This window comes from Jaculus jaculus, chromosome 14, assembly GCF_020740685.1.
Source record: "Jaculus jaculus isolate mJacJac1 chromosome 14, mJacJac1.mat.Y.cur, whole genome shotgun sequence".
In the NCBI taxonomy this organism is placed as follows: domain Eukaryota; kingdom Metazoa; phylum Chordata; class Mammalia; order Rodentia; family Dipodidae; genus Jaculus; species Jaculus jaculus.
Genome location: NC_059115.1, coordinates 83434214 through 83451807, shown reverse-complemented (window position 1 = coordinate 83451807; position 17594 = coordinate 83434214). Strand labels below are relative to the sequence as shown.

The 17594-nt window shown below is 42.4% G+C and overlaps 1 protein-coding gene across 1 annotated transcript in view; it reads right to left on the bottom strand.

Moving 5' to 3' along the window:
• Arsb (arylsulfatase B) overlaps window positions 1–17594 on the bottom strand; it is a 177204-nt gene that overhangs the window by 84719 nt on the left and 74891 nt on the right. Inside the window, exon 5 of the mRNA XM_004651448.2 lies at window positions 3063–3306. Within this exon, the coding sequence (XP_004651505.2) occupies window positions 3063–3306 (244 nt within the window). The remainder of the gene's footprint in view (window positions 1–3062; window positions 3307–17594) is intronic.

Below are 17594 nucleotides of genomic sequence, written 5' to 3'. Positions count from 1 at the left end.
AAAATTCCACAAGCATCACAAAACTTAAGAGAACAACCTAGCATCAAAACGCAACACTCTTCAGTAAACATATGTAAAGCTTTATGAAATGAGTACTTTCAAAAGAGAAAATACAAATAAAGACACATTTAAAATCTAATCTCCTCAGTAGTAACAATAAGGATGTACTTGGGGGTCACTGCATAGGACCCTCCTTGCCAAACACACGTGAGAAAGGACGAAGCTAAGGAGGCTAAGAAAATGAAGGGGATAAGCTCTTAGATCGGTGACCCTCACAGGCACCTCCAGCGTATCTCCAGTGCAAATGCCCAGCAGCCCTAACCCTCACGGTGACAGACCATAGCGGGGACCCAACAGCTGGGACTGTCCACTCCCAAGCTGAGTAGACGCCGGCTCATCTCTGCCACCACCAGCAGGGAGTAGGTGTGTAACCCTGGCAGTAAGAAATGCACAAACAAGGTGCAAAAGAATACATTTAGGTGCTTGTGTTCTGCCTGTTAACCAGAACCACATTCACTGTCTTAAAACTGAGGGTGTTGTTTTTTTAAGATTATTTTTACTTAAAGAAGTCTTTTTTGGGTCATGACAAAATTCTTCCTTTCTTTCTTTCTTTCTTTCTTTCTTTCTTTTTTTTTTTTTTTTCCAAAAGCCTGGTTTTTCTCAATATGCCTTTAAAAGATTTTAAGTTGGTTGGAAACTTGGTCAAATTGATATTTTTATTAAGAACTTCATTTTTATCTTATAACAAAAGTTTCATACTTGCTCAACTAACTGAAAACACCCGTAAATAAAGAAATTAAGTTAATTAAAAATTTAAAGTTATATGTGGATTTTCAACTGTGCAGGGGTCAGTGACCTTGGCCCCAGTTCTGTTCTAGCAACAACTCGACTTGAAAATGGTGAAGAAATAGAGCAATACTCTCAGTTTTGTTGTTTGAAAATTATCTTTAAAATTTGATAATTCTCCAAAGAGAACCTGCAACTTTGAGTAGCAAACTAATGTAAAGAAAGTTATAAAGTTAATAGACTCCGATTTTCCCTGAGGTTTCAGAGATGAGAACTTCTCTAGTCTGTCCTTCTGGATGACACACCCTGGTCTGAGAAGTTGAATGCTCCTTCCTAAACGCATAGGAGTTTAAATTTCAACTGCCTCTGCATAAAGTAATCTCATGCTGTACCCTAATTTTAGCATTAGAATTATTAATTACAGAAAAATTGATAATAAGAAAGGAAATAACATATCCCCAGGACTTGGGGATTGGGTCAATGAGGTGTATGTGGCGTTGGATGTTGTAAGTCTGTGCCTGAAGAGACTAAGAGGGAAACATGAGTGAGTGCATCGGGCCTGTGTGGGGAGCTGGGCGATAGAGATGGGTGGTAGACAGGGAAAACATGCCTTCTAAGGATGTAGAACTGATTTAGTTCCATTCAGTGATTAGCCTTGTGGAAATGTGGGCCCAGTATTGCTAACATTTGTATTAAGAATTACTGGGAAATAATTTAGAATTTATAAAAGTTGCAAAAATAAGACTTTGTGAAAGAACACCTATGCCCTTTACTCATATTCACTTACTGCTAATATTGGAAACTATTTGAATCTCTCTCTCACATACACACACACACACACAAGCACACACACACAGTCAATATTTTTCTGAACCATTTGAAGGAAGGCATATTATATAAATCATGGCCCTTTCCACATAAATACTCTATGGTTTATTTCCTATGAATAGAAACAAACAGGTTTTGAGCTAGGATACTACAATGGGATAGTGAGGAGCAGGAGGGGGGGTCCTCTCCCCCTGACCACTAGGGGGCAGTCAACCAGTCTCTCCCTCCAGAGAAGCTGAAAAGCAAGTGAAACAAGCTGAAAACAGGCTGCTAGGCATCTGTCAGTTCTTCAGTAAAAAGAACAGTCCAATTATGTAAATTTAATAAAAATTGAATATAAGGAATAATCTAACATATGACATATCTTATATTTATAAAACATGCTTAGAAGAAAATGAGCTAAATCAAATACAAATACACGAATCTTAAGCTTTTTCCCATATTCTAAGGGAGCATTTTGTAGCTTCCAGGGCCTGTACCTTCCAATCTTGCAAGTGACATTTCCACACTGTGGGACTACATAGGAAAGGGACCACTGCCCTTCACAGAGCTAAGGAGGAGTCCCACTCCCAGAGTGTGTCTCCAGCCCATTCTATTAGAACACAGCGTTTTATTGCCTTCAGAGCTCTTAGCCCTACCGGAAGCCATTTGCTGATTATGCCTACTTCAGGCCCCCCTCTGCCCTTCCCACATCCGAGAACACAAGCTTCTTCAGAGGTAGGGCCTTGCCTAATCTTCATTCCTAATTCCTCAGCTCCCAGGACAAGGTCTGACACATGGTAGATGCCCATGAAATACTTAATAATGAATGGAGCTAAACTTGGTCCCAGAGACTGCACAGTGGCTTCAGGCTCCTATTCCAGCTGTTTCCTCCCTGCTTAGTCCTCTGTTCTTCTAAAAAGCAAGTGAGTAGGTGCCCCAGGGCCCTGGCAGGAAGCCAACCCCATCCCAGTCTGCTCCAGTACCCTAAGTCGACCCATCCCAGTCTGCTCTAGTGCCCTAGGTCAGCCCATCCTAGCTTGCTCTAGTACTTGAGGTCAACCCCTTCCTAGTCTACTCCAGTGCTCCAGCACTCCAAGTCGACCCATCCCAGGCTGCTCTAGCGCCCTAGGTCAGCCCCATCCCAGGCTGCTCTAGTACTTGAGGTCAGCCCCATCCTCGTCCACTCTAATCGTCTAAGCAATGTTTCTCAAGTTTTGAGACCTCTGTGGACAACAGAGGCCAGGCCAATCTTGCTCTTTATGTAAAACACAAAACTGTACCCCCCAACTTAGGGCCTAAAAAGATATAATTATAATATTTCTAAAGGGATTTCATTTTTGAAAGACATCATGTCATCAGCAACCTGAGCTGTCACTTTGCAAGGAAGTGATCATTGCCGCTTAACCAAGTCAAATTGTAGTTGGGAATTTTGTGCTTGCCAGGAAAAGAGCAAGCTATGTAGGTACCTGATGGTCTTCCACACATCGAAGCCATCCAGAGGCTTGGTGCCATTGGTGTGTCCTCCTGCCAGCTTCACCAGGGTCGGCAGCCAGTCGGAGATGTGGATAAGCTCTCGGCTCTTCACGCCCTTTTGCTTCAGCAAGGGGCTTGCCACAAAGCCCACTCCTCGAACACCTCCTTCCCACAGAGTCCATTTTCTTCCTCGAAGGGGCCAGTTATTACCACCAGCCAGAGTCTGCCCTCCATTGTCTGAAACACAATTAGATCTTGGCATGAGGGTGTGAAAGATGTCAGAATTAAAATGGAGTCATGGTGTCAAGCCCTAACAAACAAAAATAATGATAAGTGAAGCTGAGCTTATGAAGGGAAGGGTCTCACACACACGCCACATGATAGGAACTATCTCAAAAGACTTTGCAGAACCACAATCTTACCAAACAACAACAAAAGCATCTTATGCAAGAATATTCCTACAAGGACACCTATCCAACAACTGTCTGCTCATCCTTGGACTGGTGCCACCTGTTTTTGATCCCCATAGACCAGGATAATTGTTTCAACATAAAATGTAATAATATTATTAATAATATATATATAATCATATAAAATAATTTTTCTTTTAAAATGATCCTGCTGCCTCACCTCTTTGACAATCCTTATAGTTCCTATGGGCAAATATGTTCCCATTGCAGGCTCCACTACTCTTACACAAACCATTATCTTTAAGAATCTTCCTCTACTTAGGGAGAAAAGGACCTCATTAACTTTTAATGTCCATTGAAGAACAGAAGGCTTCTCTGTACACTCTCATTAAATGATGCTTGAAGAAAAAAGATAAAAGCGTCTCTTTTCCGCTTCTCTCTCCTCAGCTGCCCTTCTCACACTCAGTGTTGCCTTCCATTATGTAGACATATCCAAGGAGTAGCATGGCCTTTAAGCCTCCATGGGCAGGGTCCCAAACAAGATGCTCCCCTGAGGGTACACAGTGTAGACAGGCACCTGGGCCAAGGCATGAAGACACTCAAGTACCTAGGGCAACAATGTACCACACAGGGACTGAGCCCTTGCGAGCCTGGTCCAAGAACAAAGCTCCAGTGGAGTTTCACTGAGTGACTTCGGGCTCCTGTGAGGGAGAACAGCAGAGCTTTGAGTCTTCTTGGGCAATCATGCTAACACTGAGACTGGTAATTGAATCACCCATCTCCTCCCTGGGTATTTCAGCTCTTCCTTAAGTGTGAAAATTAATGATTTCTTCAGTGGTTTTAAAAGTGTCTCTGGAGGGCTCGAGAGATGGCTTTGTGGCTAAGGTGCTTGCCTGTGAACCCTAAGGACCCAGGTTTGATTCCCCAGTAGCCATGTAAGTCAGATGCACATGGGATACCACGTATGTCTGGAATTCGTTTGCAATAGCTATAGGTTGTGGCATGCCTGTATTCTCTTCCCTCCTCTCAAATAAATAAATAAATAAAAATATGTACAAATATCTTTGGAAACAAAGCTGATGGGTGGAAAAAAGAATTTCTAGAAAGTTTGCCCCTTCCTCACAGAATGGTGCAATGATTAATCTCTGGCTGTCAACTTGACAGGGTTTAGAATCACCATAGAAACAAGTCTTTTGGGGTGTCTGTTAAGGATTTTCTAGATTAGATTAACTGAAGTGGGAAAACACACCATACCTGTGGGTGGCACCATTCCATGGGCACGGGGCCCTAGACTATGAAAAGGAGTGGGCTTACTGGACAGCAGCGTCCACCTCTCTGCTTCCTCGCTGGACTTGCTTCAAGCTCCTCCTGGCATGCTTTTCCCACCATGACGGGCTGTAAACTAGGACTGCAAACTAAAATAAATGCTTCCTTCCTTAAACTGATGTTTTAAAATGTTTTATTTATTTATTTCACAGAGAAAGAGGGAGAGTGAGAGAATGGGTGCGCCAGGGTCTCCAGCCACTGCAGATGAACTCCAGACGTGTGCGCCCCTTGTGCATCTGGCTAACATAGGTCCTGAGGAATCAAACCTGGGCCCTCTAGCTTTGAGGCAAATGCCTTAACCGCAAAGCCATCCTTCCAGACCCTTAAACTGATTTTTTCTGGAAATTTTGTCCCAGCAACAAGAAAGTGATACTACAGATGATAAGATAAAGCTTCGCCAAGCACCATCTTAGGAAAGAGGGCTTTCCTCTGAGACCACAGAAAAATGGAGGCCACAGATGAAACAGGATAGAATTATGTCCTCTTGTGTCAGGCTCCTACTAGGTTCTGGCCAAAAGAGGGGCTGCATCCATCAAATTCTACCTAAGTTACTAATGCTTATCCCACTTAACCTGTGCTGACTTCACCCTCCCGTTTAGAATCTGTTTATCTTTTAGCGAGACCTGAGAAGATAAACCACCCCTCACACTTCAGCCAAGCCCCAGCTGAAACCACAGGAAATGGGGAGATAAGCAAAAGTGCTGCTTCCATGGTGAGCCTGACAATCAGTGCCAGGGTGAAGGAGGCAGATGCTGAGGACACTTAACACACCTACCAAGGCAGAGATCCAGAGGCTAAGGGCCCATCACTGAAGTAGACTTTAGACACACCCACCAAGGCCCAGGGAATTTTATGGAAGAGGAGGCGGAAAGAGCCACAGGTTGGGACATCATGTCCAGAGGCATTGCCTCCCCACAATAACTGACTGCTGCTCCCACAACGTGTAACCCACAATCCCATGGGGAATACCAGTAACCCCAGTGAGGAGAGTCCCCAGCAGAATGGGGGAAGGGATGAGGGAAAGGATGCTACCAACACATGACGTATCCATACTAAGTATGTCTGTAATTAAAAAAAAGTAGGAAAAAAAAGAAAATAGGATAGAAAATACAAGGATGATCAAATTTAGTAAATAGGCAAGAGCTCAGAGCTAAACATTAAGTTTGAACTAGAACTATAGCAAAGAGAAAGTAATATTGATTAATTCTCAAGGTGAAAGAATCATATTAGCTTCAAAAGTTATGGTGACTTTAAACAATTTACAAACATTTATTTGTGTGTATCCTATACTTACATGTTTGTTTTAAGAACCACTGTTGTCCAAATGAACCACCTGAAGCCAGTATGATCGGTATGATGGACTTACTCTATAGAATACGTACAATAGTCCATTCTTACTCTTGGAGGACATAGTCCAAGACCCCCAGTGGATGCCTGAAACCTTGGATAACCAAAATCTACTGTTTTATCCTATACAGACATGCCTATGATAAAGTTTCACATCTACATTTGGCACAGAAAGACATCACAACAATAACAGAACAAGTATAACAATATATTATAACAAAAGCTATATGAAGCAGGGCAGTGGTATATGCCTGTTGTCCTAGCTACTCAGGAAGCTAAGGCAGAAAGATTCTTTGAGAACAGGAGTTTAAGTACAGTCTGGACAACATAGACCCTGCTATGTGCATTCTTTCTCTCTCTTACACACACACGTATACCTACACACCATACCTTATTGTACTACATGTTAGATAAAGAGTGATTTGCATCTTAGATAGGAACAGGAATGGGAAGGGCTGGGTAGGATGGTACAAGATCTCATCACACTATACATGAAACTGTGAAATTTAAAATATAATATTCAGTTTTCAAATTTTTCCATTTAATATTTTCGGACCACAGTAGATGACAGCTAGCTGAAACTGCAGAAAGTGAAATGGTGGACAAAGAGAACCACGGTATACAGTTCACGGTGTGCCCATGGGGGCAAGCACTCAACATTATTAAGCACCATCTGTACACCAGGCACTGCTTGGATCTCACAAGACCTCAGAGGAGTCTGGGGTGGGACAGGGCCGAATCTGAAACCTGACACCAGGTCTTGAATAGCTAGGTGGCCACAGATGGCTTCCCCATCCTTCATGTCTACATCATCATTCCTTCATCCTGATCCAGGTGACAATGAAATGACACCGTTTATGGTAGCCTTTGGCAGAGCTCTAACACCACTGAAATGCTCAATGAACGGTAGCAGCTTGTGGTTCTTAACACTCAACCATCTAGTCGAGTCTTTTCATCTTTTTATTCTTGTAACAAAGAGGATTGAAAAGGCCAAATAGCTGATAAAGCTAGGATTCTAACGGGGTCTGCCTGACTGGCCAGGCCTCTGCCCCTCCAATACCAGCTCCTGACACCCCTATGAGGCATAGATTTATAAATATGTAGGTCACAAAAAGCATCACCTCTCTGGGAAGGCCACAGCACCCTTGCCATGAGACCATGGGAGGAGAGTTACTTCTGGGAGAGGAGAGGCTGAGTGCACGGGCTGTGGCAGGGAAGACAGGCATGGCTCTCCTGCCCAGGGGCTTCTGACGGAGCCTCTAGCACACGGGTGCTCAGCTCTCCTCTGCGCTGCATGAGGGAGAGTGGAGCAGAGCCTCGGCCTGGGCTGAAAGAAGCTACGCTTCCCCAATATGCAGCTGGGTAGCAGTGGAGCTCATCTGAGGTCACAGACTCACAGGCCCTTGCCAGAAACCGCACTGCATCTTCTTTTCACCAGAAACGAGAGACTCGCACACTGACCCAACTGTGTGAAAATGCATTCCATTCCACATCCAGCACTCCTCTGAGTAGCAGGCACCGAGAGCCAACTATCAACGCTTCATTGAAGGTGTCCTTTTTGTGATTCAAACACAGACCAGGTGGAAGTGTTCACACTCCACCCTAATGCCAAGAACAGCTGAGGTGGCACGCTTCCTATTCCAGTTCTGCATACGTGCTTCTGTTCACTGAAGAATGCAAGATGATGGCTGCGGTGGAGAGAAGGGTGGAAGAGTGAGGATGCGGGTGGCGGGGTCTGGAATCCAATCTGGTCTGCAGCAGCAACATCTTGGAGGTGACTCAGAAACAAACAAGCTCGAATCTGGCTGCCGCTGCCACTGTACGAGCTGGAAAGTGTTCCGCACATCATGCGAGGAGGAGCTGAGGCAGTGAGTGTGACTGCTTTTGTGACTAACTCATGGAGATGTTTCTGCCACTAGTGGTGAGAAATATTTCTACTATCAGCCATCAACGTGGCTTCTCCAAGAAGAAAGTGCTGTTAGCTGACACATCTGCAACTTCTCCCAGTTCCTTGCCTCAGAGCCAACTCAGAAGTATCCGAGGAGGAGAGCGATGCAGCCTTCCTTGCCGCTCCTGCTCCTGGCTGACCACCGTCACTGACCAGCAAAGGGACAGAACCTACCAAGTCAGGCTGAGCTAGCAAAATACATGAGAAATTTGTGTCTCCTGGGTATGTCAAAGAGCCCAGCACAAGATGGGTCTTGTACACTATGGCAGAAAGAGGAGATTTTTATATTGCTCACTAAGCCTAGATAGATTAAAATTTTAAAGAAGATGGGCTGGAGAGATGGCTTAGTGGTTAAGGCGCTTGCCTGTGAAGCCTAGGAATCCATGTTTAACTCCCCAGGTCCCACATAAGCCAGATGCACAACATGATGCAAGTGCGCAAGGTTGCACATGCATACAAGGTGGCGCATGTATCTGGAGTTCGACTACAGTGGCTGGAGACTCTGGCATGCCAATTTTTTCTCTCTCTCTCTTGCATGCATGCTCTCTCTCATAAAAAAAATACAAGATAAAATTAAAAAATAAAAATTTAAAAAGACAATAGAACTGCCACCATTTCAAACATGTTTCATCTCATTTTCCCTCCTAATTTCTTATTTGGCCAGAGTTAATAATTTATTGTTAAGAATTCATTTTCAAGATAAAATTTTGTTTCATTTCCTGACTGACTTATGAAAAAACTTCCAAATCAAAATAAGATGACTCCAGCTGGTAAAGGAAACTATGAGACTTTTGTTCCAGAGAAATCATTTTTTTCAGCAATATTTTGGCAGAGGGAAAACCTAATTATAAAAACTTTGCTGTCTAGAAAAGAACTGTCAAAATAAAACAAATGCTGTCATATGCAGACTGTAAATCTCACTTTATTACTCATTATTGAGCAAAAAATAACTGTCAAAAATCATGGAAAAGCATTGGCTAGCCAAAGATCTGAGCAAAACCATTAAGCAGATGACAGTGACGCTTCATCTGTATCCAGCTGATAAAAATTAAAATAGAACCCTGACAACAACATTAATTCACAGGGTTACTCCACAAACAGCTTAATGCTGTGACTGAAGAAGGCTGCCCCTTCTGACTCTCAGATGTTTGGGCCCAGGCTTTCCCAACACCTCCTCCTCACCCCCACTTGAGGGCCATGGCAGGAAAGCTCCCACATCCTCAGGTAGAGTCTGGCCCTCCTGTGAACATGGGGCAGCCCTGCCAGCCTGATGGACGGACACATGCAGACAAGCTTCGTTCCCAAGGGGGAAGCCTCTTTGTCCCAAAGCAGCACCTGTTTGTTGATGGCTAGTTCTTTAGAATACTTTTTGTTGTTGTTGTTGTTAAAATCCAAATTAAGGTCATGGGAAACCACCTGCCCTCTAATTGTACTGGAGGCCCTGTCCATGAGAGGAAACACATCCCTGACACTGAAAACTTAAAACAGGGGTAGTCATGAGCCCTAAGGGTGTAACGTCTGCTGCTGTCTGGCTAAATGTATATACTATGCTTATCAAACTGCCCAGTAAGCACTTCTCTTAATGTTCATATCCTTATATTAATGCTACTCTCACTTTTGGTAGAGAATCTTCTCTTTTCAGATGGCAGTGACCTTGGGATGACTCAGAAGGCATCATGGTGCTGGAAAGAAGTGACAGGAGTGCTCAGCACTGCAATATCTCTATCATACCTTCCAAGGCTCAGGGTTTATTGCAGAAGAGATGGTGGAAAGAACGTAAGAGCCAAAGGAAGGGTAGGACTCCTTACAACGTGCTCCTCCACACACAAAATGGCCTGGATATCCATGACTTCACAGTGCCTGACACTACCTACACAAGACCATCATAATAGGAGGAAAAGATCATGACATCAACATAAAAGAGAGACTGATTGAGATGGGGAGGGGATATGATGGAAAGTGCATTTTCAAAGGGGAAAGTGGGGGGAGGGAGGGCATTATCATGGGATATTGTTTACAATCATGGAAGTTGTTAATAAAAAAAATTGAAAAGAGAAAAAAAATCCAAATTGAGGAATTAATCTGTGTCTTAGTAGTTATATGAAGGACTAGGTAATGTCAATTCTCCTCAGTGAAAAGGTTCTGGAGAAAATATTCATCTACCCAGATAATCAACTGCAAGCTGCCATTATCCTCCCGTCTTCTTGCTCCACATTCAATCACATCTCTATACTCGATTCTGCCACATGTGAGTTTAACCTGGTGTCCCAGTCCACTCCCACTGCCCTGGGTTAGGCATGCCTCTCGCCTAGGCTCCTGGCACAAGCAGGTTACACACCATCAAGCTGTCACCAGAAATGACTCTGTAAAGCAGTTTGTTTGTAGTGGCTGGAGGTCCTGGCGTGCCCATTTTCTCTTTCTCTCTGCTTCTTTCTCTCTTTCAAATAAATAAATAAAATATTAAAAAATAAAAACCATTCCTCCTGTCTTTTCTGCTGGACTTAACTTTTAAGCCCCAGGTTAAATACCTTATCTTTTGTGAACCTACTGCTCAGTTCCCCAGTCTTCCTCTCACCTTTGCCACTTTTTACCTGCATCCTTTCTACCGCACTTGTATCTGTTAGTTTACGGCTATGTTGGTTTTGTTTTCCCCATAACTCTACTTACAGATTTAAGAACAAAGTCTCATTGTTTGCATGTCTGAGATCTAGTACAGGCCTTGCCAACAGAAGGGCTCAATGATTTGGAAGGGAGAAAGTAATTGGGGGAAAAATTATCCACCCAAAATGGAGACTGAAGGCACTAAAAATTAACTTTGGTTGTGACACCACTTTCTGAGTCTTTGTGTGGCCATTCCATGACTTTGACCTAGGAAGTTGTTTGGATGCTACCTTATATATAGGAAACTAGCAAGGGGACCATCAAGACCCCAGTGAAGATGTTCATACCAAGCCCATAAATACCAGAATTGTTCATCCAGGCTGGTTCCTGGTTCGCTTTGCTCAGGTTGGAGGGGAGAGAGCACTTTAGGAGGCACTGGTCCTAGAATTCTGAGACAGCTCTGCCCTTACCAAGTCTGACTGGTGCCAGGGGCCACGCCAGCCCTGTGTATGGGACACAAAAGGTCTCCTCATGGAAAAAGAGATAAAATCCCTCCTTTCCTGATAGGCCTGTCAGAGGAGCTGAAAGCATGAGAGCCCGAGAACAGGAGCCCTATTCCAGTTCATAACAGACGGGGTGGGATGGTCTTATGGTTATGGTCAAGTTCTCCTCTGAAGACTAATTACACACACACACACACACACACACACACACACACACGCATATATAGCTTTTTTGCAGTTCTGTGGATCAAAACAAGGGCCTTGCACATACTAGCAAGGTATGCTTTATGCCCAATTAACTATATTCTTAAGTAATCAAGAAAAAGTTGATCTGAGTGAAAAGTAGATATGAACAAAAGCCCATCTAGTTGTTATAAGACTGCTGTCACTTGTCCCCATCATCTGCACTGCCATGTTGATAGCTTCATGGAAATGCACTCAAGTGACAGCAGTGAAGCCCTGTGAATTTGGGAAGGACATTAATCTCTTGATTTTGGAAAACGAAGGTAACTATACTTTTCACATATTTATTTGTTTATTTTTAAAGATTTTATTTATTTATTTGAGACAGAGAGAGGGACAGAGAGAGTGAGAATGGGCACACCAGGGCCTCTAGCGACTGCAAACGAACTCCAGGCTCATGTGCCACCAGGTGCATTTGGCTTACCTGGGATCTGGAGAATCAAACCTGGGTCCTTAGTTAACCACTAAGCCATCTCTTCAGCCAAAGATAACTATACTTTTTAGTATAGGCCTGGCACAGAACTAGTACTTAGTAAACACTAGCTTTTTTGTCATTGAAAATTGTCACCAGTAACAGTAAACAATGAGAAACAGAATAGGCTCCTATCTGGAATTTATTCTAGGTTTAAGTGTTATAACCACACACTGAAATGTAAGCTTAAAGAGTCCTATTAGGTTATATTCGCTATAAGTTCTTGAGAGCTATAAAAGTCAAATGGATTGTGGTAGGTTTTATTATTGTGGAAAACTCGAGATGATTCCTTTCCAACTATATAAGTTTAAACAAAGCACATCCATTAACAAGGAAAGAGTTTCAGTAATGGCAGCCTGGAATTCAAAGCAAGCATCAGAAACTGCACATTTATCCATATGTTCAACTGAATGTTTGTAGGAGTTGAAAGTAGTTCACTAGTTCAAAGAAAGTAAGTGTCCTCATCCCTCCATTCCTTCATCTTGAAGAGCAGCACCAGCAAGGACATGGGCCTGCTGAGCCAGCATGGCCAGCGGTGGAGATTCGGCAGCCCCTCACCGAACACTAAGGTAGCCACCAACAGAGTGGAGTGGAGATAAAGGAGGATGGGTGCAGGGAAAGACCAATATCAGGAAAGGTGGGGATGGGAAAGAAAGATTACAGTATTATCGTATAGTAAGGCCGTGTCCTCATTTTAATGGGGCTAATGCCATTGCTCACGATGATGAGATGTCAATGCAGCTTTATCTCCACCTTCAAAATGTATTAAGGATGAAAAGACTCATGAGTCTTTTGAAAGCTGGAAAACACTTGGGGGGGGCGTGGTGAGGAAGAAAAGGAAGGGAAAGGGATAAGAAAACAATAAAATGTGTTTGAACTACAACATAATGAAACCTGATTCTTTGTGTGTTAATATAAAATAAATATATTTAAAAATAAATAAACAAATGTAAAAAATTAAGCAGATCTGGGAACTGAAAGTGTTCTTAATTTATTACATGTTGGTAAGCAAATAACTTTTTCTGCAATTTAATGAATAAATATTCACAGATTTTGGAGATCTTGATGAAAGTTGTAAGGTAAGAGCAAAAGGTGATGAATTGCTCTCACTTGGAAAGCGCAGGTAATGCTGGGCTTGGTCTTCTCACCCTAGAATTTTCCAGTAAGTAGCATAGAAGAGCCACACTTGCTAAATTCAGGGCAAGCAAAACCATCAAATATTTGCTCTGTCTCCTGTTTGTTTTTTTATTTTATTTTACATTTATTTGTTTAAGAGCAAGAAAGAAAGAGAAAGAGGAGAGAAAGAAGGAATGGGTGCACCAGGGCTTTCTGCCACTGTATATGAACTCCAGACACATGCACCACTTTCTACTCTGGAGTTACATGGGTGCTGGGGAATTGAACCAGGACCATAAGGTCTTGCAAGAAAATGCCTTTAACCTCTAAGCCATCTTTTCAGTTCTCTCCCTTTTTTAATTTTAACAATTAAAATCCTTCTTGTCAGGATGGAAAGACTACTCAGTGGTTAAAGGTACTTGCTTACAGAGCCAGACAGTTTGGGTTCAAGTCTCCAGTATCCACATAAAGCCAGAAGCCACAAAGTGGCACATAGGTCTGACATTCATTTGCAGTGGCAGGAGGCCCTGGTATGCCTATTCTCACTGCCTTCCCCCATACTCTTGCTCTCTCAAATAAATATTTTATTAATTAATTTATTATTATTATTATTACTACTATTATTATTCTTATTTTGTTTTGTTTTGTTTTTCAAGGTAGGGTCCCACTGTAGCTCAAGCTGACCTGGAATTCACTATGTAGTCTCTAGATGGCCTCAAACACATGGTGATCCTCCTATCTCTGCCTCCCAAGTGCTGGGATTAAAGGCGTGTGCTGCCATGCCTGGCACAAATAAATATTTTCTTTAAAAGTTCTTTTTGTCTTTGTTGCAGTTTGATCTTGAAGGAATTCTTAATTTCTTAATGAATTTCAAGGCAAACAAGTTTTCGTCTGCTAAGGAGTATTACAGTGCGCTCATATACAACTTGACTCCTTTTCCAGTCCTAAAGTGCACTAATGGTGAGCAGGTAATCCTTCCTAGATGGCTGTTTGTCCTTCAGTAATGCCAAATAAAGAAGTAACAGATGGGGCTGGAGATGGCTTCGTGGCTAAGATGCCTGCCTGCAAAGCCAAAGGACCCAGACGCACAAGGTGGCGCATGTGTCTGGAGTTTGTTTGCAGTGGTTGAATGCCCTGGCATGCTCATTTTCTCTGTCTGCCTCTTTCTCTCTCTCAAATAAAAATAAAATAAAATAAAATAAAAATACTAAAAAAAGAAGTAATACATGAAGAAACTAGCACAAACATGAGAATCTGACAAACTCAAGGACAGTAGGAGAAAAGTGAAAATGGCATTAGCAGGACAAAGCAGAACTGTGGCTTCAAGGTAATGGGTGTAGTACCCACCTACATGGTAAGTATTAGAGTTACTATCTTCTCTCAACCAAAAGCAGCTAATGGGAGGAAATAATTTATTTTGGCTTATAGTCTATAAGGGAGGCTTCATGATGCAGGGGAAAGCATGGCATGAGCAGAGGCTGCACATCATCTCTGCCACGGCAGGTGGAAAGAGCGGCAGAACTATATATAGCAAGGGAGGTGTGGGGGCTGGTTGTAACACCCCTAAGCCTGCCTCCAACAAATACCTCCCGCTGCAAGGCCCCACCTCCCAAGTTTCCATCAGCTGGGAAAGCATTCAGAACCCATGAGTTTATGGTGGGCATCCTATTCAAATCACCACAGTCCACCCTTGGCCTCCATCAACTCACAGCTATTCGTGTTGCAACATGCAATGCATTTAGTCTAACTTTAAAAGTTCCCATAGTCCCCCGCCTGTTCACTACTGATACAGAGGCAATTAAGCTTCAGTGTGAGTTGGGAAAGGGGCATGCATACCATAACACCAGGTCTCCTCCACTCAGCGGAACAGGAGCATAGGCGGTACTGGGTTCAGTGAGGGAAGCGGGGGCAGGTTTCAGTTCTTGCATTTCTACGTCTGAGCAATGAAATCAGGGCTCTCTGCCCACGTGTGAGCACTGTGGGAAGGTGCACTTGTTTGTTGTCTGTATGATGTAATATGGGATCTATTCATATGTAGACCTTACCTTTTTATGTAATAACAACAGTAGTAAGACAAGTTCAGAAATTAGAAGAAAAAAAAAACAAAAAAACACCCTCCTTCTTTGGCATGGTCTTTAAGCCTTCAAGTTGAGCATCTCTTTTTTCTTAACAAATATTTTGAAATTCTTCTTTCACTGTCCTGAAATGAATATCAGTCTACGATATTGTCCTTATACGCATCCAGTTGAAAAAAATAACTTCACATGTAATACCAAGGACAAAAATATTGCAATTTGCAATGACATGACACGTACTTGAAAATGTTCAGGGCCCAAGTGCTAGGTAACTGCATGCACTTACATACAAATAACTTTGGACTTAAAAAAGGAGATTCTGTAGTAGAAGTATGAACAAATAAAGGAGAAGAGGGATGGATGCTAGAATAAATTTAGAATATTAAGTGCTTATTAAAATGTTAAGTAGTATTTATATGCAAAAACTTCCTAAGTTCTTGATTTGTAATGTTACAAACATGTGTTGAATCCGACAGGTGCCAAGCCGTACAAGACTTGTGATAATTCATTGAGTGTGAGGTAACAGCAGGTGCCACATCCTCAGCCCCCTGCCCACTAAAGTTCCCAACCAAATACTCCCCATAAGAACCACTGCTCGAATGGGAAAAAATCTTCGCCAGCTATATATCTGATAGAGGATTAATATCTAGGATATACAAAGAACTCAAAAAGTTAAATAATAAGGAATCAAACAAGCCAATCAAAAAATGGGCTATGGAGCTAAATAGAGAGTTCTCAAAGGAAGAAATACGAATGGCATATAAGCATCTAAAAAAATGTTCGGGCTGGAGAGATGGCTTAGCGGTTAAGCGCTTGCCTGTGAAGCCTAAGGACCCCGGTTCGAGGCTTGGTTCCCCAGGTCCCACGTTAGCCAGATGCACAAGGGGGCGCACGCGTCTGGAGTTCGTTTGCAGTGGCTGGAAGCCCTGGCGCGCCCATTCTCTCTCTCTCCCTCTACCTGTCTCTCTGTGTCTGTTGCTCTCAAATAAATAAATAAAAAATTTAAAAAAAAATGTTCTACGTCACTAGTCATAAGGGAAATGTAGATTAAAACTACATTGAGATTCCATCTCACTCTTGTCAGATTGGCCACCATCATGAAAACAAATGTTCATAAATGTTGGCGGGGATGTGGAAAAAAAAGGAACCCTTCTACACTGCTGGTGGGAATGCAATCTGGTCCAGCCATTGTGGAAAACAGTGTGGCGGTTCCTAAAACAGCTAGAGATTGATCTACCATATGACCCAGCTATAGCACTCCTAGGCATATATCCAAAGGACTCATCTCATTTCCTTAGAAGTACATGCTCAACCATGTTTATTGCTGCTCAATTTATAATAGCTGGGAAATGGAACCAGCCTAGATGTCCCTCAACAGATGAATGGATAATGAAGATGTGGCACATTTATACAATGGAGTTCTACTCAGCGGTAAAGAAAACTGAAGTTATGAAATTTGCAGAAAAATGGATGGACCTGGAAAGTATTATACTAAGTGAGGTAACCCAGGCCCAGAAAGCCAAGCGCCACATGTTCTCTCTCATATGTGGATCCTAGCTACAGATGATTGGGCTTCTGCGTGAGAATGAAAATACTTAGTAGCAGAGGCCAGTAAGGTAAAAAGGAGACATCAAGGGTAGAGAAAGGAAGGGAGGAGGATACTTAATAGGTTGATATTGTATATATGTAATTACAATGATTATAATGGGGAGGTAATATGATGGAGAATGGAATTTCAAATGGGAAAGTGTGGGGGCGGGAAGGGAGGGAATTACCATGGGATATATTTTATAATCATGGAAAATGTTAATAAAAATTAAAAAAAAAAGAACCACTGCTCTACATAATGTCAAGATTGGACAATACAGCCAAAAATAGTAAGCAGCTTCTCTTTTGACAGTCTTATGGGTTAGTACAATTTAGGGTTTGATTTTAAGCTCTGTGAGCTTATATAAATAATTCCATCAGCGCATGGAAAGAGGCTTCACCTCTCAAAAACAAAAACAGCATAAATTACATATATGTAAATTTATATATGCCAATTAATTGATTTTCAAGGTATATTTAACTATCACAATGACTACCATGTTCATGCCCCATGTGCAGGGAAACCAATTATTTCCTGGTGAACAAGAACTTAGAGACATGCTTATTTTCAACAATTTTTTTGTTTTGTTTTGTTTTGTTTTTCAAGGTAGGGTTCTCATTCTAGCCTAGGCTGACCTGGAACCCACTCTGTAGTCCTAGGCTGATTTACAGTGATCCTCCTACCTCTACTTCCCAAGTGTTGGGATTAAAGGTGGGTACCACCATGCCTGGTGGCAAGTATTTATATTTCTATAATATATGCACTCTCATAACTGCTTACTTTTCTCATTTAGAATGTTGTATTAAATTTCATTCTAAATATTTTTTTGGGCTGGAGAGATGGCTTAGCGGTTAAGCGCTTGCCTGTGAAGCCTAAGGACCCTGGTTTGAGGCTCG